This window comes from Tamandua tetradactyla, chromosome 9 (genome assembly GCF_023851605.1).
Source record: "Tamandua tetradactyla isolate mTamTet1 chromosome 9, mTamTet1.pri, whole genome shotgun sequence".
In the NCBI taxonomy this organism is placed as follows: domain Eukaryota; kingdom Metazoa; phylum Chordata; class Mammalia; order Pilosa; family Myrmecophagidae; genus Tamandua; species Tamandua tetradactyla.
In genome coordinates this window covers 1,778,834-1,804,003 of record NC_135335.1, presented here as the reverse complement: position 1 = coordinate 1,804,003, position 25,170 = coordinate 1,778,834, and the positions used below count along the sequence as shown (strand labels likewise).

The following is a 25,170-nucleotide window of genomic DNA, read 5'->3' as shown; positions in this document are numbered from 1 at the left end:
GGGACATGCCAACACTCACTGCATCTGAAACACAAGCCGGGCCTGGCAGGGTTTCCAGGAGCTGAGTGTCAGCAAGCTGGAGAGCAGTGGGGGGGCGGGCAGAGGTGGCCCCAACAGACCCATCTCTCACCCTGGCCTCTCCAGCGCCTGCCCTCTGCCCTGCCCCCACAGAATCACCTCCTGTGCCTGCCTTTGACTCTCGTGAGGGCCCGACCAGCCCACCATGGCCTACCCGAGGTCCAGGTGCCGGGGATCCCCCCTACTCTGGCCCCAGCCCTGTCCACGCATGCAAGCCTGCCCCAAGAGCTGGGCTCAGGCGCCGCCGGTGCCGGTGCTGACTCGGAGTTCAGATGTGACCTCCATGGCTTTCTAGCTGGGTGACCTGAGGCCTCTTCCCCTGGCCCAGCGTGGGCCCTCTGCTCTAGAATGGGGGTCCCACTGGCTGCTCCCACCTAGGGGTGCCCTGACCAAGCCTTGTGTGTGGAGCCTAGCCCAGCGCCTGGCGTGGGGGGTCCACACAGGCCCCCTTTCCTGGCCCAGCTGGGCCCTGCAGCTCCCAGCTGACTCAGGTTGGGAGCTGCCTGCCCCATTCCCCTCACCGGCCCCACAGCTCCACCTCAGGCTGAGGTCCGCAGGGGCAGGGGGTCCAGCCCCTTCACTCACCATCTGGGCAGGGCAGACCAGGAGGCCAGTGGCACAGCCCCCACCTACAGAGAGTGCCCGTAGGCAGGTGCACACCCCCAGGCAGGGCACTCCCGGGCTGCCTTAGGGGCTGCTGACCAGGGAGCAGACCAGGCCTTGTGGCCGCCGCAGAGCAGCACCTGTGCAGGTGAGGCCTGGAGGCAGCAGGGCTGGACCCATGGAGAGCGAGCTGGTCCCTTTGGGTGGCGGGGTGTACAGCTCACCTGCCAGCTCGTCCCGAGGTGGACGCCAGACCCATGGAAGGCAGAGGCAGGTGCCAGCAGGCCTGCCAGCCCTTGGCCCGGTACCTCTGCGGGGCTGTCGGGGTGTCTGGGGACAGGGAGGTCTCCAGGGCACTAGGAATTCCACCCTTCCTGGAGGGTTTTATCCACATTCTTTAACATAGACCCGGCCTGTGCCGAAAGTCGGCCAGGGCCAGGGAAGGGGCTGGGCTGGGAGGAGAGGGCCTTGGGGAGGGGCTGGCGCCTGTCCAGAGGCAAAGGCTCGGAGCACAGAGGTTTGGGGAGTTGGGGGGTCCCAAGGGAACTCAGGGCTCAGGCATGGTCAGAGAAAGGAAGGGGTTCCCGGAATGGCAGAGCAGGGAGGGCAGTTGAAGAGGACAGGTTCAGAGGAAAGGGGGTTTCTCAGAGGAAGCGGGTCAGAGCCCAGGACGCAGCTTCAGAAGGGCCGGTGCTTGCAGAGAGGGTGAGGTGGTGGAGCTGAGGGTCACCCATCAACCAAGCTGGAGCTCGGAGCAGAGAGATCGATGTGGAAGAGCAGCTGGCAGAGGGGCCGGATGGTGAGGTCGGGGGCCTCGGAGGGGTGGGGCTCTACGGGCACGCACGTGGGGCACCAAGTGGGATGTGAGCGTGGAGGGTGGTGGTAGCTGGAAGCGAACGGCGAGGGCCGAGGTGGGGCGGGAAGGGGAGCCATGGGCCGGCCGAGGTCCCTGGACACAAGGGCCGTTGGTGGCTGCAGCCTAAGGGAGAGACGGGGTCTTGGAGAGGGTCTCCTGCAGCTGGGCAGCCACCCGAGGATGCTTTGGGGCAGGTTAGGGGTGCACCATGGAGGCAGACCCTGAGAGAGGCCCTAGGCCCGGCTCAGTGTGGGGGGTGATGGGGCAGAGTGGGGTGCACTGGCACAGCGATTATAGGCTGGGCTGGGGCACAGATGGGGGGGAGTGGGGATACTGGGGGGGCACCCACTGCTTAGATGGACTGTGACTGGGAGGCTGGGGGCTGGGAGGGGCCAGGATGAAGTATGGGGAGGGGCCTGGGCACAGATAGGTGCAGGGCATGAGGGCAGAAAGGGGCTCCAAGTGGGGACCCTCTAGGAGCTAGGCTCAGAGATCCCGGGCCGGGGACCCACCCCAGAGGGGTGGTAAATAGAGTCTGCCAGGACTGGGCACTGCCCAGGGGCGTGGGACCACGGGTTCCACGCGGCAGCCGCGGGAACGGGCTGAGCCAGGCGGGTCCTTTCAGCCGGGAGCAGGGCAGCCAGCGAGGGGATGCTGTGGGAGGGGCAGGGGGCTCCCCAGGGCGGGTTCAAGGTCCGTGGACATGGGGCTCGACCCATCGGGCCCGGCCTCCCGAGGGTCTGGCTTCCGGCCCGGGCGCCGCCGCCCCCACCCTCCCAGCGCCGCGCGGACGGCGGAGGAGGCGGGGATGTAGCTGCTGCGCCCGCCGCGGCCGGTGAGTCAGGCTCCCCGGGCGGCCGCGCGGCCCGGCCTGCTGCGGACCCAGGAGGCACGGAGCGAGGGAGGCGGCCCCGCGCTCCCCGCCCCTCCTCCAGGCTGCGCCGCCGGGACCCGATCGGCCGGACAGAGCGCGGCAGGCGGGACAGCCAAGGACGCGCGGGCCCAGGCGCAGTTGGTGAGAGCGCGTCTCCGCGCCGGCCGGTCCGCGCCGCAGACCCCCGGGGGTGCCGCGTCGCGAGCCGCTCGGGGAAGCGCTGGTTTCGCAGAGGGTCGTTGTGTGGGCGCGCAGGGCGCGGGGTGGGTGGCCCCGGGCCCCTCTTCGCTCCGGAGCCGGTGCGGGGCGCGCACTCGGAGCCCCGCAGCTGCGCTCATCCCGGGGCCATGGTCCGAGCCGGTGTCGCTGTGGTGTCACCGCGGGAGCGGCTCACCGGACGGTGTCTCAGCGCGCGCGCGGGGCGTGTGGGGTCGCGGCTGGCGCTGGTGTTTGCGTGCGAGTGCCCCGGCGTGTCGGCGTGTGTCCACAGGCAGGTGCTTGAGCGAGTTGGGCCCCGTTTGCCCACCAGCGACCTGAGGCTGTGCTGGCCCGCCCCTGTGTGCCCGCGGGGGTGCTAGAGGCTCTGCTAAGGCAACAGTGGGCTGGCCAGCAGTTATTGGGTGTGTGCACGTGGGGGGTGCTGTGTGTGTGTTTGTGGGTGTGTGCTTGTGCGCAGATGGCAAAGTGGCAAAAGCCCCCGGTGTTTCTGTCAAGGCTGCTGCAGAGGGCTCCGGTGCCAGCAGCCGCGGACGCAGGGGTGTGTGGGGGAGGCAGGTGGCAGGCTGGCAGCCGGCCGCCCGCCCGCCGGGGATTTCCATCTCCTGCTGGGTGGCTGATGGGGCTGGAGTGGACATGCCGCAGGGCACAGCGGTGGGTGCGGCCGCACGCGCAGGGCCCACCCTGGGCTTACTCTCGCCTTCCCTCCAGGCCCAGGGCCCCAGCCCCTGCCCAGCCCCTCTGGGAGCCGCGGCCAGCACCACGGACGGCGCCCAGGAAGCCCGGGTGCCCCTGGACGGGGCCTTCTGGATTCCCAGGCCCCCAGCCGGGTCGCCCAAGGGCTGCTTGGCCTGCGTGTCCAAACCGCCCGCCCTGCAGGCGCCCGCGGTACCCGCCCCGGAGCCGCCAGCCTCGCCCCCCATGGCGCCCACCCTGTTCCCTGTGGAGGCCAAGGGCAGCAAGGCGGACAGCGGGCGGGTGGTGGGCGCTGCCCCCACCTGCAAGCACCCGTCCGAGAAGAAGGCGATGGCGAACCCCACGGCAGTGGTGGAGATTCACCCGGACACCAACGAGGTGAACGACTACTACCTGTGGTCCATCTTCAACTTTGTCTACCTCAACTTCTGCTGCCTGGGCTTCATCGCCCTGGCCTACTCCCTCAAGGTGAGAGCCCGCGGCATGGGCCGCGCCCAGGGGCTGGAGACGGGGACCTCCCTGCCCGCACGACCGAGGCACGGGACGTCGGCTGGCTGAGCCGGCCACGGGCAGCGGGTACAGGCAGGGCTCTGAGCTGCGGGGGCTCCCGGCAAGGCTGCAGAGCCCGAGGGAGGGGCGCCAGACAGGGTCTCTGGGAGGAAGCCGCGGGTGCTAGCCCTGGGCACGGCGGCCCCGGGAGTCGAGTCGGAATCCTACCCCCGTTGAGGAGGGGGCGAGCAGTGAAGGCAGGGACCGCTGGGGACCCTCATCTAAGCCCTTCATTCGGGGACCTGATGCAGGCACTTATCCAAACCCAGCCAGCCATTTAGGGGGAGGCCCAGCCAGGCAGCGACCCCTGCCTTTCTCTCCCACATGGTGTCTAGACAATCCATCCCGGTGGAAGAGGGGAGCCCAGGGGCAGGGAGGGTAGTCCTGCCCCATACACGCCCTCCGCCCCCGTACCCTGAGTGGGTACAACCCCTGGGTGGGGCTGGCTGGGGACAAGTCAGGGGCCACGCAGGCACAGCCCCATCCCCCAAAGGCAAAGCACAGACAAAGGGCCCAGGATTGCAGGAGTGAGTGGGGCTGGACTCGCCTGGAGGGGTGGGAGCTTCCTGGGGAGATGGGCGAGCATGAAATGGCCCTGCTCTGGCACCCCCGCCCCTCCCTGCCACTCTGGCATAGGTTTAACCATGTCATCGCTTTTCCCCCAAGCCCAGATTTGAGTGTCCGAGGCTGGATGCGTTTCCCTGATTGCAGCTGCCCGGTGAGGTGGGGCGGCGGGTGGAGACAGCGAGGCTGCCAGGAGAGAAGGGCCCGGGGCAGGGGGCCACCTGGGAGGAAGGAAGGTCCTAGTAAGCTCCGGCTCTGACACATCCTTGAGTGCTGACCTCACCCCCAATGCCAGCGTCGCATGCCCCCACCACCTGTCTCCCCTTCCTGACTCATCACCATCACCTGCATTTCACGCCATCTTCAGGTCTAGCCCTGAGCTCCACCCGGGTGTCGGTGTGCTGGGGGGGCTGCAAAAGGGAGGGGCCCCTGGGAACTGGGGGGCAAAATCCCTCAGCGCAGCCTGCAGCTTGGGCCCCACCAGGCTGGAGCTGGGGTGAGGGCACTGTTGCTGGGCAGCCGAGGCCGCAGCTGCCACCCCTGGTGCCTCCTGCAGGGTCCTGCCAGCGGCCTGTGGAAACCCATCCCCTCCCCCCTTGGCTCGGGCTGGGGCAGGCCGGCTGGCACGGGGCAGGCCCATCTGGCGGGCAGTGGCCTGGCAGGCGGACATGTAGGTAGGTCACAGATTCCCGAAGGGCTCAGGCTTTGTGCCGGGGTGTGTGAGTGGGCACGAGGCTGGAGCTTCTGAGGAGAAGAGAGGCCACGAGGCTTCCCATTGGGGTGGACCCTCCTGGGTCCTTCTTGGGGGGCAGTGAGGGTGAAATGGTTTAGGGATTTACCCGGGATCTCAGGGCCAAGGGAACCTGCCTCGATCCTGGGTGGAGGGGAGGAGAGAGCTGGCCTGGGAATTCGTCCATCTGCCCCCCGGGCTGCATGTCCCCTGGCTGGTTTTGCCCTGCACCATTTACAGCCAGCTGTGGGCACCTCCAAGGACACCGGACTGACGTGGGGTCAGTCGGCCTTGGCTAAACTCCCAGCTTGGCCTCTAAAGAGCAGCTCACTCTTGGCAAGCCGCCTCGCCTCACTGAGCCTCTGTTCCCTAATCTGTCCATAAAACAAATCGAAACCAAACAACATTGGAGTCAGCACCTGTGACGGAGGGCACAGGCTGCAGCGAGTGGACATGAAATCAGCAGTACCCCTGCCTGCCTCCTGCCTACCCGTCCACCCCCTCCACGGAACACCCCCAGGGATGCGTCCAGCAAGGGTCTGGGTCTGGAATGCAGAGGTCAAAGCCCCGCTTTGCTCAGCTGGTACCGGGAAGACAGATACGAAAAGTCAGTTCTCTCCATTCACCCGGTTGACCCAGGCTGCTGCCCCAGCATTTCGTCCCCTGCCTAATAACGTCCTCTGGCTCTCTGGATTGGTGGGTGGAGTCCAAATGCCCTATCTTGACATTCAGGGCCCCTTGGCGACCTATTTGCAGCCCTTTTACCTGGCCTCACCCACTGCCCCTGTCCCCCCATTCCCTGAATGCGCTCTGCCACTCTCATGCCTTGTTTGCTTGAGCTGCTCCCCCCATCTGAAGCATTCTAAGATCTGGTCTCTCTGCGAAGCTTCTGTGAACTCCTCAGGCTGAGGCCCCACTCCTCACCAGGGATACCCCTGCATGGGAAACATCTTCCTGTTCCAGTTATATCTGCCCACCTACCAAACATGTCCCTTTGGGGCTGGACATGCCATCCGTGCCCAAAGATGGGCAAAGCTGACCAAAGCAGGGTCCAAAGACTGCTGGGCAGAGGACCCATGGCCAGATGGGATAAAAGCCACAGTGTTTCCAAAAAAATATACTTACTTCCCAGTTTGGGTGAAGTTGGGGGCAATGTGGGAGACTTCCTGGAGGAGGCAGCATTTCAGTGGGCCTTGAAGGGTGGGTGTTCCAGATGGAGAAAATAGCATAATCATAGTTATGAAGGTGGGTTAGTTTGTGGGGAATCACGAGGTCTCTATCCTCTGTGGGGAGCCGTGGTGAGGGTTTTGGATTTAATCCTAAGGATGGCACAGAAAGGAAAGATGTGATCAGAACTATAGACTCTGTAGCCAATGAAGAGGAAGGGAGCAAGAGAAGCCTTGAGGTAGAGAGGGCTTAGGGTTCCATATGCTGGTCCAAGTGGGAGAGTCTGTGGCTTAAATGACGGCAGAGATGGTGGGCAGGAGAGGAGGAGCAGATATGCCAGCTTATGGCACTGCTGCCACCTGAGCCCAGGAGGCTGTGAGAAGGCAGTCACAGGGATGTGAGAATATTAGTAGGCAGGACACTGTGACAGTTTTTTGTATATATACATATTTACTTACTCCCTCCCTTCTGAGTATCAGCGGCATTCATCGTCCATCCACCCATCCACACATCCATCCATCCACACATCCATCCATCCATCCATCCATCCATCCATCCACTCATCCATCCATCCATCCATCCATCCATCCATCCATCCATCCATCTACTCATCCATCCATCCACCCATCCATCCATCCATCCATCCATCCATCCATCCATCCATCCATCCATCCATCCATCTATCCATCCATCCATCCATCTATCCATCTAACCATCCATCCATCCATCCATCCATCCATCCATCCATCCAGCCAGCCAGCCAGCCAGCCAGCCAGCCAGCCAGCCAGCCAGCCAGCCATCCATCCATCCTCTTTCACTGTCATTCAAATAGCCACCCAGTCCTCCATTCATCCATGCTTTCTTATGCGTGCTCCCTTGTGCTCCCTCCCTTTCCCCTTCTCCCCATCCCACCTCCAGCTTACTCAAACTTTAATCCATTTAACTATTCGTCTAACCCCACTTTCCCACTGCCTTCTCCCACTTTGCTTACCAACCCCAGCTGTCAATATGCCTAATCATCTATCCGTCCTCTGGCCCAGATGTCAATATGTCCTCTTGTCCATCGCCATCCTTCTTACCACAACTCCTCCAGCTGAACCACACTCATCCATTCATCATGTACCTTCCCAGTCATCTTGACTCATTTTACTCTTTCTTCCCTCGATTCATCCCATCCACCCATATAATATATCCACTATCATTTTTAATTCTTCCCTCCCTTCCAAATATCAATCAACTTCATTTGTCCGTTTATACAACTATTCATAATCCATTTGTCCTAACATTCTCGCTTTCCCTTCCTTTCTTGCTTTTTCTCCCTTCCTTCTACCACACGTGCTAAATTAATAAAATTTCCCATTCATCCTTCCTTCCATCCTTCTATCTATTCAACCATGGATTTCATTCATCTGTTCGCCTCCCCATCCACACACCCATTCATTCATCATGAATCCACCCATACATTTATTTCTCTTTCCACTCGTCTGCTCATTTTCCTTCCCTTCTTTTCTTCCTCCTGATACCCTTGCTTCAATTCATCCCTTCATCCCATCCATCAACATACCAAATCATCCACCCATACCGAACACGTCTGTCCACATTTCCATTCATCTTTCCATCCTTCCACCTTCTCTTCCCATTTTCCCTTCCTTCAGTTATTTCCACTCCAGTGATCCATCCATCTCATCACCCACCTACCATCTATTTTTCCATTCTCTCCTCCCTCTCATCTTCTACCTATTTCTCCCGCTCTGTATCTCATGCAATCATGTGCTCAATTGTTCACAATGGCTCAGGTTTGAGTCCTGGCCCACCACTTGCTATCTGTGGGAACTGAAGCAAGTAGCTGCATCTATTTGCATTTCAGTAAAAATAGGGGAGCACCTACTCAAAGTGTTGAGAAGATCAAGTTAATAAACGGAATGGTGTTAGCATAGTACCTTACCTGTAGTCGTTTCTTTTATTACTTATTGTTATTATCATTCCGTACATCCATTGTCCTTCTCCATTTCTCCTGCTATCGCTTCTACCTTTTTCACCTCCCCATCCATGATTTTACCCAGTGACTCATCCAACCAATCCACGCATCCATCAATTTTACTCAAGCATCCATTCTTTCCTCAGCTGTATGTCCCTCTAGCCATCTCCCTTCCTTTTATCCCATATTCCTTACCTTCTTGCCTTCCTTCCTTATTTTTACCTACTCAGGTTCCCCATCCATCAATTATCCATCCACATAGCGATGCAAATATATTGACATACCCCCTCTTCTTCCAGGCTTCCCGTTCCCATCTCATATTCTAACCATGTACCCAGTTCCCTCCTCATCTGTGCATCCATTACTCCTCACTCCATCACTTTTACTCTTAGATAGATCCTATTTATTAGTTCATCCATCCATCTTTCCATCCATCCATCCACCTTCCCACCCTTTCTTTTCCCCTTTTTTCTTTCCTTCTGCTCATTTGCCTTCCTCCTACACTGTAACCTCCTATTAATTCCTCTGTCCACATAGTGTCACTCTCTTCCTCCAGCTCTCGCCCCAGCTATTCGCATTCTCTTTTATCCAGTTTCTCCACACACCCATCGTGCATTTGTTTAATCTCCTCTTTTCTTCTAACCATCAATTCACCTTCCATCTATTTCCATATTCATTAGCCCTCTCCTCCCTCTTTCTCATCCTCCCTGTGCTACACATGTCAACCTCATACCCATTGACTGAATGTCTAGTTGATCACCTAAATCCACCCAAACTCCCCAGTATCGTTCCACTACTCATCCATTTATTACACAAGAAATTAAAAATTATCCAATGCCTATTCAGTGTCAGTCAGCATAAAGTCTTTACCCATAAGGCGCTTACATTCTGATGGAAGAGTCAGACAATAATAAAACGGATTGTTCTGCATGCCTGGTGGTAATACCAGCTATGAAGAACACATAAACCATGGTCAGGGAGCTGGAGGGTGGGTACAGTTTTATATAAGGTACCCAAGAAGGGAAGCTCCGAGGAGGTGATGCTTGAGCATAAGCTTGAATTAATTCATGCAGTAAATGAATCTGTGGAAAGCGTGTTCTGGAAAGAGGGGACAGGTATTGTAAAAGCGCTGAGGCAAAGCCAGGTTCCATGGCCAGTGTGGCTGGAAGGGGGGTGGTCATAGCAGATGGGACAAGAGAGGAGCTGAAGGCCCAGGCTCTGTAGAGCTTGGAGACCAGGGTACGGATTTTGTCTTTTACCTTGAGTGAAATGGGAAACCACTGAGGAATTTTAAAGATAAACATGATGTGGCTTACTTTTAAAAGGTCTCTTGGAAATTGACTGTAAGGAAGCAGGGGGAGCTGGGAGACCAAATGGAAGGACATTGCGTTAATCAAGGCTTGGACCAGGGTGATAGGAATGGAGGGCTAAAAATCTGGCTCTTTATGAACAAATTTTGAAGGAAAGGTCAACAGACTATCCTGATGGATTGGACAGAGGGTGGGGAAAACAGAAGATCCAAAGCTTACTCCAAGGATTTCCATCTGATCAATGGAAGAATGAAGGTGCTGCTTAATAGATGAGGAAGACTCTAGGGGGAGAGGTTTGTGAGGAAAATATCTTCACGCACCTTGTCTCTGCACCAATGTTTGCATGCGTGCTTCCACTCTTTCAACTACAGACCCATCCATTTCTCTCTCCATGCATTCATCTCTTCATCTTTTCTTCTGCCATTTAACTTCCACTCTCTCAGCCATCCTCATAACTATCCTTCCATCCACCAACTTAAGTCATATCTGTACTCCTTTTATCATCCATCTTTCTTTCTTCTTCCATTCCTTCCACTGTTTACCCACCAACTCATCCATTAGTTCACCGTCCATCCCCTCAACTCTCTATCTGCTCTCCTTCATTCCCTAGCTTCATCTATTTCCCTCATTTGTTCATAATAATAATAGCAGTAATGACAAGACAACAAATAACCACCACAGCACAACAGCAACTGTTTGTCACGCTCTTGACATATTCTAGGCACCATCCTTTAAGCACTTCACAGGATTTAATTCAATATTTTATCTAATAATAACAAAACCCCTATTAAGTAGGTGCCATGAAAACCCTTGTTTTAGAAATAAGGAAAACTGAGGCACAGACATATAAAACAACTTCCTTGAGGTCACCTATAAAGTTTATTTCCTGGCTTCTAATCACTATTATGCTTCCCCCATTCAACATGCATCCATCCATCCTCTCTTCCTCCCATCCTCTTTTTTTTTTACATTTAAAAAAAATTTTTTTTATTAATTAAAAAAAAATTACAAGAAACGAACTTTCCCAACACATACACTCAGCAATTCACAATATCATCACATAGTTGCATATTCATCATCATGATCATTTCCCAGAACATTAGCATCAATCAGAAAAAGAAATAAAAAGACAACAGAAAAATATAACAAACAGAAAAAAAATTTTTTTACAGGCCATACCCCTTACTGATCCCTTTCATTGATCACTAGCATTTCAAACTAAATCTGTTTTAACATTTGTTCCCCCTATTATTTATTTGTATTCCATATGTTCCTCTCATCTGTTGACAAGGTATATAAAAGGAGCATCAGACACAAGCTTTTCACAATCACACACTCACACTGTGAAAGCTATATCATTATACAATCATCATCAAGAAACATGGCTACTGGAACACAGCTCTACATTTTCAGGCAGTTCCTTCCAGCCTCTCCTTTACATCTTGGATAACAAGGTGATATCTACTTAATGCATGAGAATAACCTCCAGGATAACCTCTCGACTCTGTTTGGAGTCTCTCAGCCATTGACACTTTGTCTCATTTCACTCTTCCCCCTTTTGGTCGAGAAGGTTTTCTCAATCCCTTGATGCTGGGTCTCAGCTCATTCTAGAGTTTTACTCAATCCCTTGATGCTGAATCTCAGCTCATTCTGGGATTTCTGTCCCACGTTGCCAGGAAGATCCGCAGCTCTGGTAGTCATGTCCCACGTAGACGGGGTGGGGGGTGAGTCTGCTTGCTGTGTTGGCTGGAGAGAGAGGCCACATCTGAGCAACAAAAGAGGTTCTCTTGGGGGTGACTCTTAGGCTTAATTTTAAGTAGGCTTGACTTATCCCCTGCGGGGTTAAGCTTCATATGAACAACCCCCAAGACTGGGGGCTCAGCCTATAACTTTGGTTGTCCACACTGCTTGTGAGAATATCAAGAATTCAACTTGGGGAAGTTGAGTTTTCTCCCGTTCTCACCATTCCCCAAAGGGGACTTTGCAAATACTTTTCCACTCACTGATCAAATCACTCTGGGATTCATCAGGGCATCACCTGGACAAACCAACAAAATCTCATGTCCTATACAAAGTTCCATGTACTTAAGGTGTTCAATCAACTATCTACACAAGTTATATTAGGAGATGCACTAGTCAAAGTATAGATTTGTACCAAATAAACATTTTTTGCTTTAGTCTCACACTTTAGTTGAAATTTTAAAATATTAAGTACCATCTATTTTCAGCACACTGCAGTAATGACATTCTTTTGTTCTTCCTCATGCAAAAACATTTTTTAAATTTGTACATTTAGTCACTATCATTATACACTCTAGGCATTCCTAGATTATACCATCTCAATCTTTATCGTCTATCTTTCTTTGTGATTTCATTTATGCCCCAGCCCTCCTCCCTCTATCATTCTCATATGCAGCTTCATTCAGTGTTTTAACATAATTGTATTACAGTTAGGTAATATTATGCTGTCCATTTCTGAGTTTTTATATTCAGTCCTGTTGCACAATCTGTATCCCTTCAGCTCCAATTACCCAATATCTTACCTTATTTCTATCTCCAGATGATCTCTGTTACCAAGGAAATATTCCAAGTTTATTCACTAATGTCAGTTCATATCAGTGAGACCAAACAGTATTTGTCCTTTTGTTTCTGGCTAATCACACTCAGCATAATGTCCTTAAGGTCCATTCATGCTGTTAGATACTTCATAACTTTATTCTGTCTTACAGCTGCATAATATTCCATCTTACATAAATGTCACAGTTTGTTTAGCCAACTCTCTGTTGATGGACATTTTGGCTGTTTCCATCTCTTGGTAATTGTTAATAATGCTGCTATAAACATTGGTGTGTAAATGTCCATTTGTGTCCTTGGCCTCGTGTCCTTTGAGTAGAGACAGCATATAGATGGGTCCTGTTTTTTTTTTTAATCCATTCTGCCAGACTATGTCTTTTAACTGGAGAGTTTAATCCATTAACATTCAGTGTTATTACTGCATGGGTAGTACTTTCTTCTGCTATTTTGCCTTCTAGATTTTATATGTCATATCTAATTTTCCTTCTTTTTACTTTTACTCATAGTCTTCCTTTCTACACTCTTCTCCACACCTCTCTATTCTGTCTTCGTATCTGTCTCTAGTGTTCCCTTTAGTATTTCTTGCAGAGCTGGTCTCTTGGTCACAGATTCTCTCAGTGATTTTTTGTCTGAAAATGTTCTAATTTCTCCCTCATTTTTGAAGGACAGTTTTGCTGGATATAGAATTCTTGGTTGGCAGTTTTTCTCTTTTAATAATTTAAATAAATATATTATCCCACTGTCTTCTTGCCTCCATGGTTTCTGCTGAGAGATCTGCGCATAGTCTTATTGGGCTTCCCTTGTATGTGATGGATTGTTTTTCTCTTGCTGCTTTCAAGATCCTCTCTTTCTCTTTGACCTCTGACATTCTGATTATTAAATGTCTTGGAGTATGTCTATTTGGATCTATTCTCTTTGGGGTACGCTGCACTTCTTGGATCTGTAATTTTAAGTCTTTCATAAGAGTTGGGAAATTTTCAGTGATAATTTCCTCCATTAGTTTTTCTCCTCCTTTTCCCTTCTCTTCTCCTTCTGGGACACCCACAACATGTATATTCGTGTGCTTCATATTGTCTTTCAATTCCCTGAGTCCCTGCTCATATTTTTCCATTTTTTCCCTATAGTTTCTGTTTCTTGTTGGATTTCAGATGTTCCGTCCTCCAGTTTTGAAATCCTATGTTCTGTCTCTTGAAATCTACCATTGTAGGTTTCCATTGTTTTTTTCATCTCTTCTACTGTGTCTTTCATTCCCATAAATTCTGTGATTTGTTTTTTCAGACTTTCAGTTTCTTCTTTTTGTTCTTTCCTTGCCTTCTTTATATCCTCTCTCAATTCATTGATTTGGTTTTTGATGAGGTTTTCCATGTCTGTTCGTACATTCTGAATTAATTGTTTCAGCTCCTGTATGTCATTTGAATTGTTGGTTTTTTCCTTTGACTGGGCCATATCTTCAATTTTCCTGGTGTGATTTGTTATTTTTTGCTGGCGTCTAGGCATTTAATTACCTTAATTAGTTTATTCTGGAGATTGCTTTCACTTCTTTTACCTAGGGTTTTCTTGCTGGATGAATTTGTTGTCTATCTGTTCTTTGACATTCCGTTCAGCTTTATCTGGACCTTTGGCTTAAGTTTTGTTTAACAGAGGAGAATTTTTCAGTTCTTGTTTTCTTGTTTCTTGCCCTGCTTGTGTGGTGCCTTCCCCCACACACACACACTTAGGAGGGTCTACTTAGATATTATAGACCCCAGCCAGATTTTCCCAGACCAAACTGGCCTCCTATCAGGAGGAAAGAGTCACCTGCGATGGTTTTCCCTGAGGGTGAGACCCAGCAGGTTGAAAGACTTTCCTGTGAAGTCTCTGGACTCTGTTTTTCTTATCCTGCCCTGTGTGTTGGCGCTTGTCTGACTGCGGGTCCCACTAGCATAAGATGATGCGGTACCTTTAACTTTGGCAGACTCTCCCTGCTGGGGGCGTGGTGGAGACAGAGGAGAGGTTGTAGGCTGGTTTTAATGGCTTCAAATTACCAAGCCCTGGTGTCTGAATTCCTTGATGGAGGGATTCCACCTGGGTGGGGCTTCACCCCTTCCCTGGGGAAGGCACAAGCTCCAGATAAGCCCCCAAAAGAGCTCACTTCTGCCTATGCCTGGGGCAGTTGCAGCCTGAAGAGTCCTGCTGCTGTATCCAGAGGCAGTCAAGCCTTTGTAGATACACAGCCACAAAACCTCTGTTTCCTTCTTTTTTTCCCCCCCTTTTTCTGTCAGTCCTGCCCCCTTGGCGCCCGCAAAAATGAGCAACCTCCGCTTTGATCAGGTTCACCTGAGCTGGGGGCCTATTTTTAGTAGTCAGAATTTGTTAATTAGTTCCACAATTGGCATTTGGTTGTGCCCAGTGCCTGCTGCTGGTAAAGTCCTTTCCTTTCCCCTCTGGGAAGCGGCCTGTGGGGGAGGGGCGCTGGCCGCAGAAGCTTTGGGAACTCACGGTTCTGGGGGGTGCTCGCAGCTGGTCCATCTGGTCAAGACTGGGGTGCACTGTGTGTCTGGTCACTGACGTGGCCCCAGGAGCTGTTCTGTACTGTTTCTGGTTATTTAGTAGTTGTTCTGGAGGACGAACTAAAATGCGCACGTTGTTAAGCCACCATCTTGACCCAGAAGTCCCATCCTCTTTTTAAAAAATGTTCAACAGAAATTTATTCAGCACCTATTTGATACCAGAGCACCTATATGTAATATTATAGATGCATGTGGGATGTAAGTAACATTTCACATTAAGAGAGAAAGGATGGCTTGTCCAGTAATGGTGTTTGGATAGCAAGTTAACTAATTATTTTTAATCATGTACTTCTTCATTATTGCATTTAATAATAGCCAATATATCCAAAATTCAGGCAAGTTAAACTTTAATACGTGAAGACATTTCAGTGCAAAGGATGTTGTTGTTGGGCCAGATAAGAACTTTGAACAATGAACTGTTTTGGTTTTTTTAATGTTTTTTATTGTGAAATATAACATATATACAAAAAAAGCAATACTTTTCGAAGTACATTAGTACAAGTAGTTACAGAACGGATTTCAAGGTTTGGTATTTCCACATTTTCAGGTTTTTTTCTTTTAGCCGCTCCAAAACGCTGGAGGCTAAAAGACGTAATGATTCAGCAGTCATACTCATTTTAAAATCCTGTCTTCTCTATTATCCTCCTTCTCGTTTGATCCTTCTCCCAGTGTATAAGGGTCTTTGGGCTACGTCCATTCTAATAGTTTCACATTGAAAAGGGATGTCAGCTATATAAGATAGGGGTTGGAACCAGTTGATGTTCTTGGAGAGGCTGGCCCCTCTGTATTTCAGGACTTATCTGGCCTAGGAACTCTCTGAAGATTACAGATTTCAGGAAAGTAAACTTAGTATATGAAACTTTTGCAGAGTCTCAGTTCAAGCCTAGGTGTTCGTTAGAGTTGACCGGAGCGAGGTTAGTTGGGGTTTAGCAAACCATGGCAATGAGCACTGTGTAGCTGAAGCTTGCATAAGAGCAGCTTCCAGAATAGCCTCTCGACTCCATTTGAACTCTCTCAGCCACTGAAACTTTTATTTTATTATACGTCTTGTCCCCCTTTTAGTCTGGAAGGCATTGTCAGTCCCACAGTGCCAGAGCCAGGCTCATCCCTGGGAGTCATGTCCCACCTTATTAGGGAGGCTTCTACCCCTGAATGTCATGTCCCACATGGTGGGGGCGGGGGAAGGTAATACTTTTCCTTGCTGAGTTGGGCTTAGAGAGAGGGAGAGGCCACATCTGAGCAACTAAAGAGGCGTCCTGGAAGCTGCTCTTAGACATAGCTAGAGGCAGTCTTAGCTTCTCTGCTACAGAAACAAGTTTTGTAAGGGAAAGCCTCAAAATCTAGGGTGTGACCTATTTTCTTGAGAGCCCCTGATCTTCTACCCCCTCCTCAATATATCTAATCTTTCATTCATTAGAACTTCTATTTATCAGCCCCTCTTTTCTCTTTTCCTTTTTTTAATCACAGACCCACCCACCCCACCATCTATCAAATAATCCATCTGACTATCCATCCATTTCCCCTTCCTCGATTCTTCCTCCCCTTCATTTATTTATACTTTCCATTCATTCCCCCCCAAACTGAGTTTCTCATTCATTCATATGTCATTTCTCTTCTTTCCTCTTTTCCTCCAGCTATCCATTATATCCATCTATATAGCCAACCTTTGTGCCAGAATCAGCTCATCTATCAACCCATCTACCGTGCCTCCCCCTTTTCTTTCATGCCTTCGCCAAACTGTCCATCCAACCGCTGTGCACACTCATAAAACTGCTGTCCGTCCATCTGTCCATCAATCCATGCATCTACATATCTGCCTGCCGCTTCCTTTCCTCTCTTTGCTTCAGCCACCTCACCCTGCCATCCAGTCATCGGTCCGTCTACTCACCTTTCCACCTTCTCTTTCTTCTCTGTCCGCCCACCATCATCCGGCCACCCCCCCACCCACACAGCCAGGCGCCCATTTACTCTATTCCCCCCACTTTCTATCATCCGGCCACCTCCCCACCCACACAGCCAGGCGCCCATTTACTCTATTCCCCCCACTTTCTATCATCCGGCCACCTCCCCACCCACACAGCCAGGCGCCCATTTACTCTATTCCCCTCACTTTCTATCATCCGGCCACCCCCCCACCTACACAGCCATGCACCCATTTACTCTATTCCCCCCACTTTCTATCATCCGGCCACCCCCCCCACCCACACAGCCAGGCGCCCATTTACTCTATTCCCCCCACTTTCTATCATCCGGCCACCTCCCCACCCACACAGCCAGGAGCCCATTTACTCTATTCCCCCCACTTTCTATCATCCGGCCACCTCCCCACCCACACAGCCAGGCGCCCATTTACTCTATTCCCCCCACTTTCTATCATCCGGCCACCTCCCCACCCACACAGCCAGGTGCCCATTTACTCTATTCCCCCCACTTTCTATCATCCGGCCACCCCCCCACCCACACAGCCAGGCACCCATTTACTCTATTCCCCCCACTTTCTGCCTGCTTCACTCACCCACTCCCACTGCCCTTCCTTTGCTTTCCTTCTACTTCTCTGCTCACCGTTCTTGGGCTCTTTTGCAGGTTGCTTCTCATTTCCCTCATCTTTTCACAATGGGGATTCCAAGACTCTGTCCTTGGTCCTCTCCTTTTCTTTGTCCATATCCACTCCCTCGCTGAGCTCATCCAGCCTCATGGCTTTAAATACCATCTTTTGTGCTGATGTCTCTTGAATATGTGTCTCTGGGGTAGACATCTTCCCCGAACTTCAGACCCATATGAACCAACTGCCTACTTTCAAAACTTCTAGTTCTGTATCTAAAGACATTTCTAACTTAACCCATCAGTAATTGAACTGCTGACCTACCCCCAAACCTGCTCTTCCCTCAGTCTTCTCCAACTCCCTTCTTTCAGTTGGTTAAACCAAAAAGCCTTGACATCTCCTCTTTTTCTCACACCCCACATCTTATCTCAGCAAATACCTTCAGCTCTACCTTCAAAATACATCCAGAAAATGATCAGATCTTACCACCTGCACCATTACCACTTGGTTCAAACCACCCTGGTCCCTCACCTGGACTATTAGTAAATTAGCCTCCTCTCTGCTCTTGCCCAGCCTTTGTTTTTACTCCTTTCAATCTATTCTTGACCCAGCAGCCAGAACGACCGTGCTGATTGTGTCAGATCAGGTCATTATGTTGTTGTTGCTCAAAATCAAGTCTCCAAAGGCCTCCAAAGCCCTGCCCTTTGACCTGAAGTCCTGCCCCTTTCCCCTCGGCACTGGTCTCACCATGTAGCCACCTTGATACCCCCCAGACACACCAGGTGCCTCCCCCCTCGGAGCTGGTGCTCTGCTCGACATGCTTTCCCCACAGATGAGCTAGACTCCATATGTCACATTTTTGCAGTGTTTTCTCAACCAGCGTCCACTCAGCCACGTCCTTCCTGGACACTCTAGCTAAAATTGCACCTCCCATATGGCACCACCTCCCACTTTGTCTGCACTGTCCACTTAGCACATTAAACATAGTAGGCCCGATACTTATTTATCATGTCTGTTGTCTGTATCTTCTCCATAGAACATAAGGTCCACGAGGACAGGGAATTTGCTTTGTTCACTGCTATGTATCCAGCAGCCAGAGAATCAACCACACTGAGCACTGAATAAATGCTGCTTGATTGACTGAATGAGTAATGGACATATCTATATATCTACCACCTGTATGTCTACATTATAACTTTTCCATCCAGTCAGAAACCTCCTCTGCATTTACCTGCCTGCTGCCTATTGAGCACACACTGATGCATCACCTGTGGACCTGGACCCCATCCTGCACTCATTCATAACCACTGTGTTGCTTGTTCCGTGCATGCAGTACGCGCTCCTGTGCCCACCCCAACTCCCTCCACCTCCGCGTCCATCCCGCCATGCCTTAGTCCTCTCCTCACTTCTCTCCCACTACGCAGTTGCTTTAAATCCACCAACTCATTGCCCTTCCCCAAACCCTCCATGGCAGGGACTGTTATTGTCTCCGTGCTCCCTGTGAGAGAACTGAGGCTCAGAAAGGTGAGTGCACACCTCCAAGGTTGCACAGGCGCTGGGCTTCAAATCCAGGCAGTGTGTCTCCATCTCTGCTCTTAGCCATTGTGCTATTCTGTGTTGGAATTAGAACCGGAAGAAAGAACGAGCTGCTATTAAATAGATGTCCTTTATTATGTAGACATTTGGGTGAATCATTACTAGGATGGCGTGCCTGTTTGAAGCTATTATGTCCCCCAGAAAAGCCATGTTTTAATTCTGATCCAGTCTTGTGGGCGCAGCAGCTTTTTTTTTTAATCCTGATTCAATATTGTAGGGTCTTGATTAGTTTACTGGAGTCCTTTAAAAAAGGAAACATTAGTTTACTGGAGTCCTTTAAAAAAGGAAACATTTTGGAGAGAGCTCGGAGCAGAGCTGATGTAGACATTTACAGATTGAGACAGAAATAGTCTGGGTGCTAAGTAAGGACTCACAGAAATAGCCGGAACCCGAAGAGTAGAAATCTCCAGCCCCAGCAGATGCTAAGCCAAGAGACGAAACCCAGAGCTGTGTCTCAGAGCAGCGAGGTGAAGACCCCCAGATGCTTCGAGAGGAAACCACTGGCATCAGAAGCTGGAAGCAACAGAACCGGGGACAAGGAGGAGCAGACGCCAGCACGTGCCTTCCCAGCTGACAGAGGTGGTCCAGACCTATGGGCCTTTCTTGAATTAAGGAATCTTTTCCTGGATGCCTTAGTTTGGACATTTTCTCAGCACTACAACTGAAAACTTATAACTTACTAAGTTCCCTTCTTAAAGGCCATTCCATTTCTGGTCTATTGTTTTCCCACAGATTAACAGACTAATACAGGGATTAAGCTGGGCACTTTAAAACGATTTGCAAAAGTCAGTTGAGTTTTTATACACCAGCCAAGTATCGGTTAAAATTTAATTTGAAAATACATACCACAGTGTAACAACCACCAAAATAACAGACTAACACTAAATCTAACAAAATACATAAGGACCGTTTCTGGAGAAAATTATAATATCTATTTAATAAAGACATTAAATAAGACCTGAATAAGTGGGTGACACAGCATCTTCTTAGAAACGAAGATGAAATTCAATGAAGACGTCGCTTCTCTCCAAATTCCTAGGATAACAGAATTCCTTTCTCTCTCCTTCCCTCCATGATTCCCCCTCCCCATTTTTCCCCTCCCTCCACCTCCCTCTTTTGTTCATGTTTCCGTACTTCCATGTCACCCCATCTGCCCCGTCCCACCCCAGGCCATTCCATCCCACTTGCCCTCTATTCCGTTCCACCCCTTTCTTCCTTCTTCCCAAATGGGGCTGTGCATCCACAACGCCACCTGCTTTCTCCTCTCTTCTTCCTTCGCCCTCCACCCCTCTGCCTTTTGCCTTTGTTCCCCACAGGACAGCCCATTCATCCGAGCCTGCGCGCTTCTTTCACCCCTCTCTGTGCCCACCGCACTAATCGGTCGCCCATCTCTCCTCCTGCGTTCCATTCCTGCTCCTCTTCTCTCCCGCCCATCTGCCTGACCCACCCACTGACTGTCGGTCCGTCCAGCCACCCACCAGCCACCTTCCTTCCTTCCGCCCGGCCACTGCCTTTGGCCTGTTCAACCGTCAGTCAATCTACTACTACGAAGACGGCCTCCTTCCCTCCCTCCATCTCTCTCCACCCTCCTCTTCCCCCCGCCCCCCCTAAGTTTTGGCTTCTGCCGTGCTTGCAGCACACCCAGATTTTGTTCGGATTTTGTGGAAGGGGAGAGGGTGAAGAAGAAGGAAATTCACCCTGGCATCCTCAGGGATGCTCCTCAAGGACTTCTCTCCACAACCCACGAAGCTTTGTGATGGGTCCAGCTCTGTCCGTCTCCCAAAACGTCCTGTGCTCCAGTCCGCTCTTTTCAGCTTAATTCCCCTTCCCAGAGACCTCTGGGACAGCGCCTGCTCTGCGTACGTGCAGACCCGTTCTCAGGGAACTGCAGTGAGTTTTCAGTTAGGTGGGGCCAAGCATAATTAGGACACATTTGTGCTGCCCTCCTCCAATAAAATAACTACCTCTAGAGCCAAGTTCTTCTTTTATGTTAAATCATTTCAGACTTAGAGAAAACTTGTAAAAAAGTGAAATGACAAAGAATTCCTCTATGCCCTTCAGCCACATGGCCCAAAGTTACCATTTTACCAGATGCAACTTCTCTTCCTTCGATACACGTTATTTCAGGAGCCGTTTGACAGCAAGTTGCAGACGTGATACCCTCTGTCCCTAAACCCTCAGCACGGCTTTCCCCAGGCCAGCGCATCCCTGCATAGACCAGCACCCGCCCAGGGCCGCGGTCCGAGGGGCGCTCAGCGCTCCCCCCGCCCCGGTGGCCCCCCCCGGTCCTCACCGGTGCCTTCTGCCCCCAGGTACGGGACAAGAAGCTTCTCAACGACCTGAACGGAGCCGTGGAGGACGCCAAGACAGCCCGGCTGTTCAACATCACCAGCTCGGCCCTGGCGGCCTCCTGCATCATCCTCATCTTCATCTTCCTGCGGTACCCGCTCACCGACTACTGAGGCCCGGGGCCGCGGCCGCGGGGGACAGAGCATGGACGCTGCTGCTGGCAAGGCTGGGCGGGGCAGGCCCCCGGGCCCGGCGGACAGACCCCGGAGGCTGAGCGCAGCAGGGCTGCCAGCTGCCTCCCGGCCCAGCCCCGAGCCGCCTGGCCCACCGCCTCTGCCTGTTTTGGGGTCACAGCTTTGTCCCTTCCCCTCGGGTCCCTTTCTGTGCTGCTGCACCCCTGGCTTCCAGCGGCTGCCCTCCCTGCCCAGGCTCTAGGGGCTCCTCCGACCTGACACCCAGAAAGAAGGGCTTATGTGGGGGCTTCCCAGTATGGGGGGGCTGCCAGCATCTGGGGACTCGGTCTCTCCCCCACCCCCAGCTCCTCCAGACTGTGGCCCTGCTCAGAGTGCTTTGCATCTGCGAACTTTCAATAAAACACCTGCCCGGCTCCCGACCCCCCAGTCGTCTGAGCTGCGGGGAGCACGCAGGGGGTGCCGGAGGCCCAGAGCTCCGTGGGGCGGGGGGGGGGGGGGGGGGGGGGGGGGGGGGGGAGGTCCTCAGTGCCGTCTCACGGTGAGCTCGGCAGAGGAAAGCTTGCGCGGGAACCCTTGACCTCCGTGCAGGAGAGGGGGCTGAGGGGCGGGGGGGTGGGGCGTAGGGGGTGCAGCACGAGCCCCCGACTCATCCTGGGCGCGCCTGGTCCCCAATTCCTGCCCGCCTGGGAGCCGCCCCCGCCCGGGCTGTAAAATGGGGAGCGGCCTTCCCGCTTCCCGCGGTTGCTCTGAAGGCCAAGGAGGGAAAACAGGCGGCAACCCCGCGGGGCGCCCGGAGGTCAGGATCCGGGAGAGGGGCGGGCCCTGAGAGCGAGCCCGAGGAGGGCTGAGCGCCCTGGCACCCAGGGAGGCGCTCCTGGCTCCGCCTGCGGTCGGGGCGAAGGGAAGAACGAGCAAGACAGGCAAAGGGGGCCGGGAGCGCGGGGCGCGCAGGACGCCGGGGGGAGGCCCCGCACCCGGGCCCGGGGGCAGCCGCGGGTGTCCGGGAGGCGCGCTGTGCTCGCGGATGACGTGGGGACGGACGCGCGTGGGTCCCGGGCCGCAGAGACGCCGAACGGAGGGCGTGGGGCATGGTTTGGGGTCAGACCCGGCCGGCTGTGGGGGGGAGGGAGGGAGGGGGCAGGCATCTGGGCAGGCAGGGGGCGCCGAGCCCGGGCCGGGAAATGGGGGAGAAGAGGCTGAATTGGAGACGCGTCCGAGGCGCCGAGCAGAGACCTAGAGGTGCATCTGAGAGTCGCCGGGGCTGCACATATGGCTCGGTGGGCTCGGCCCGCGGCAGGACCACGTCCACGTCCACGTCCACGCGGGAACGGAGCCCGCAGCCGGGAGGGGCGGGGCCGCAGCGGGTGAGCTGGGGGAGGTGGGCACCCAGGAAGCCATCGCCGGGAGTAGGAGGTGGCGATGGACGCACCCAGCAGCCAGTGTGAGGCGCAGGGAGAGGCAGCCCGGAGCACAGCGGTGGGTTTGCAGGGAACTGGGGTGCTCCTGCCGGGCAGCGGTGGGCTGGGAGGGGTGGGAGGCAGGCTTGGGGGCTGGGGTCCTCCAGGTCTGTCGGAGGGGGCAGCCAGCCCTGCCGAGGACTGCGTGGAGGCTGGAGCAAGGCGAGGGGATGGGTGAGGGGGCTGAACACTGCACAGCCTGGAAACTTCAACGGCTTCCATCACCCGACCCGAGAGGCCTCTGCCCTCCAGGAGCTCCTGGGGCTCAGGGGAGTCCGGTGCAGGAGGCCTGAGGGAAAACTATTTCTTTGCTCACTTTCCTTAAACCCCTGGCGCTTGAGGAAGCCCTTGTTCCTGCGGGACAGGTAGACAGGCCTGCACCTGGCTGGGGAATGGATGCAGGTGCCTCCCAGGCAGCACCAGCCACATGGGGCACAGGGCCAGGCCCCTGAGGCCTCCAGCTTCCACGCTGCCTGCCAGGACGACTGGGAACCTGGCGCTCCAGGGCTGGGGCCCATGGTGGGATCCAAGCAGCGTTCCGGTCGCCCGGCCCAGCACGGGGACCCCGTCTCCTGAATTGGTCACTGCCTTTGCATCTCTGGCCTCACGTCACACGGCCTGACCTTCCTGCCCTCCATGACTCCTGCCCTCCCCCACCCCGGTTTACTTGATTTTGCACGGTCTGGTGCGTACTGGACATTTAATAAATACTTGTACGAATGAATGAAGGAATCATCCTCTCACAGTCTTCCTGTCTCCCCCCGTGTGCCTCTGCATGTTATGTATCTTTGGGGGAGCAGGTCATTTTCCCGCCCCCCTCAGTGCCCCAGTGTCCTCCACCCAAGGTCCACGTTAGAAGTGCACCAGGGGTCAATGAGAAATGGATCTGCAGACCGAGGATGGCTCTGTGTGTGTGTGTGTGTGTGTGTGTGTGTGTGTGTAAGAGTGTGAGCATGTGGATGTGAGATGTGAGCATGTGTGAGTGTGAGAGCATTGTGAGTGTACATGTATGAGTGTGTGTGCCTTGTGGAAGCATGTATAAAATGTGTGGATATTGAGAATGTGTGAGTGTGAGCATGTATGAATGTGAGTATAAGTGTACAAGTGTGAACGTGTGTACATGTGTGTGAAAGTATGTGTGTGTGAGTGACTGAGCAAGTGTGAGATTGTGTGTGACTGAGTGTGTGTGTGAGTGAACTGAGAGACTGAGTTTGAGACAGTGAGTGAGTGTGTGAGACTTTGAGTGTGAGGATTGTGAGTGTGACTGAGTGTGTGAGTGTGTGAGTGACTGAGAATGTGAGAGACTGTGTGTGTGAGACACTGAGTGGATGTGTGAGTGAAAGTGGGAGAGTGTGCGGGGAAGGGGGTGCCGTGCGGTTAGCCCCCCGCGTTTGTACCCCCACACCGGTGGCCAGCACCCCTTGGGGAGCCTCGCCTGGCAGTAGCCTGCCACGGGGTGGGTCAGCAGCCGTGCACCCCCTTTCTCAGCGGGGTGTCCCGGGCTGCACCACCGGAGGCGGTCACCAGGACAGCGCCCTCCCGGCCCCTCCTGCCCTCACCCAGTAGAGGGGTGGCTCAGAAGAGGGGACACGAAAGTCCCTGCGGCTGAGCAACGCACAGAGCCCGCCGAGACGCAATTCACTTTACTGGGATGAGAGCAACTCGGGGGGCACAGATTTTCCAAGGCAGAAGAAAGATGGGCGTCTCCTCTTCCTGCCCCCGCCTCCACCTGTGGAGCTGGGACTTCAAAGGGGTGGTTTGAGGGGGCTCCTGGCCAGGACAGAGGCGCTGCAGTGGGGGGGGGGGCTCCCTAATTCCCCACCCCTGATGAAATACACCAGCCTCCAAATTCTCAGAGGCCAGGGAAATGACAACGCGTCCCCACCTACGCATGCCAGAGGAAACCGCAGGAAGCCAGATGAAGAGAAAAGCGCGTGTTGCACCAGCCAGGGCAGAGCAGCTGCCTTCCAAGCAGCAGCGGTCAGACTGACCGAGGAGCATCCACCAAACGATGCAATATCCTCCTGGCCTGCGGGAAAGAACAGAAAAGTGAGCAAAACGCAAAAGTGCACAGCTCGGAGCATGCTCAGAGCACACACACGTGAGGCACCCCCGTGAGACGGTGCACGCTGCCCTGACCTCCGGGGCCCCCGCCTACCCCTCACCGAGGTGACCCACCCCCTCGAGGTGCCCCGCCCCCCCCCCCAGGTGACCCGCCACCCGGCCGGATGAGCAGCGGCCTTTCACCATAGGCTTAGCTGGGTTCCCCTAATGCGCGCTGGGGTGGGACATCCCCCACGTTTTTACTGGCCATTTGGGTGTCCGCTTTGGGAAACGCCTACTTTAAT

The 25,170-nt window shown here is 53.4% G+C and overlaps 1 protein-coding gene across 1 annotated transcript; it reads left to right on the top strand.

Moving 5' to 3' along the window:
• The first annotated feature begins 1,107 nt into the window (after positions 1 to 1,107).
• IFITM10 (interferon induced transmembrane protein 10) lies at positions 1,108 to 21,777 on the top strand. Its single transcript, XM_077114927.1, has 3 exons — positions 1,108 to 1,480; positions 3,339 to 3,791; positions 21,195 to 21,777. Exons 1-3 carry the CDS (start codon positions 1,448 to 1,450, stop codon positions 21,342 to 21,344), a joined length of 636 nt encoding a protein of 211 aa, XP_076971042.1. The 5' UTR covers positions 1,108 to 1,447; the 3' UTR covers positions 21,345 to 21,777.
• Positions 21,778 to 25,170: the final 3,393 nt, after the last annotated feature.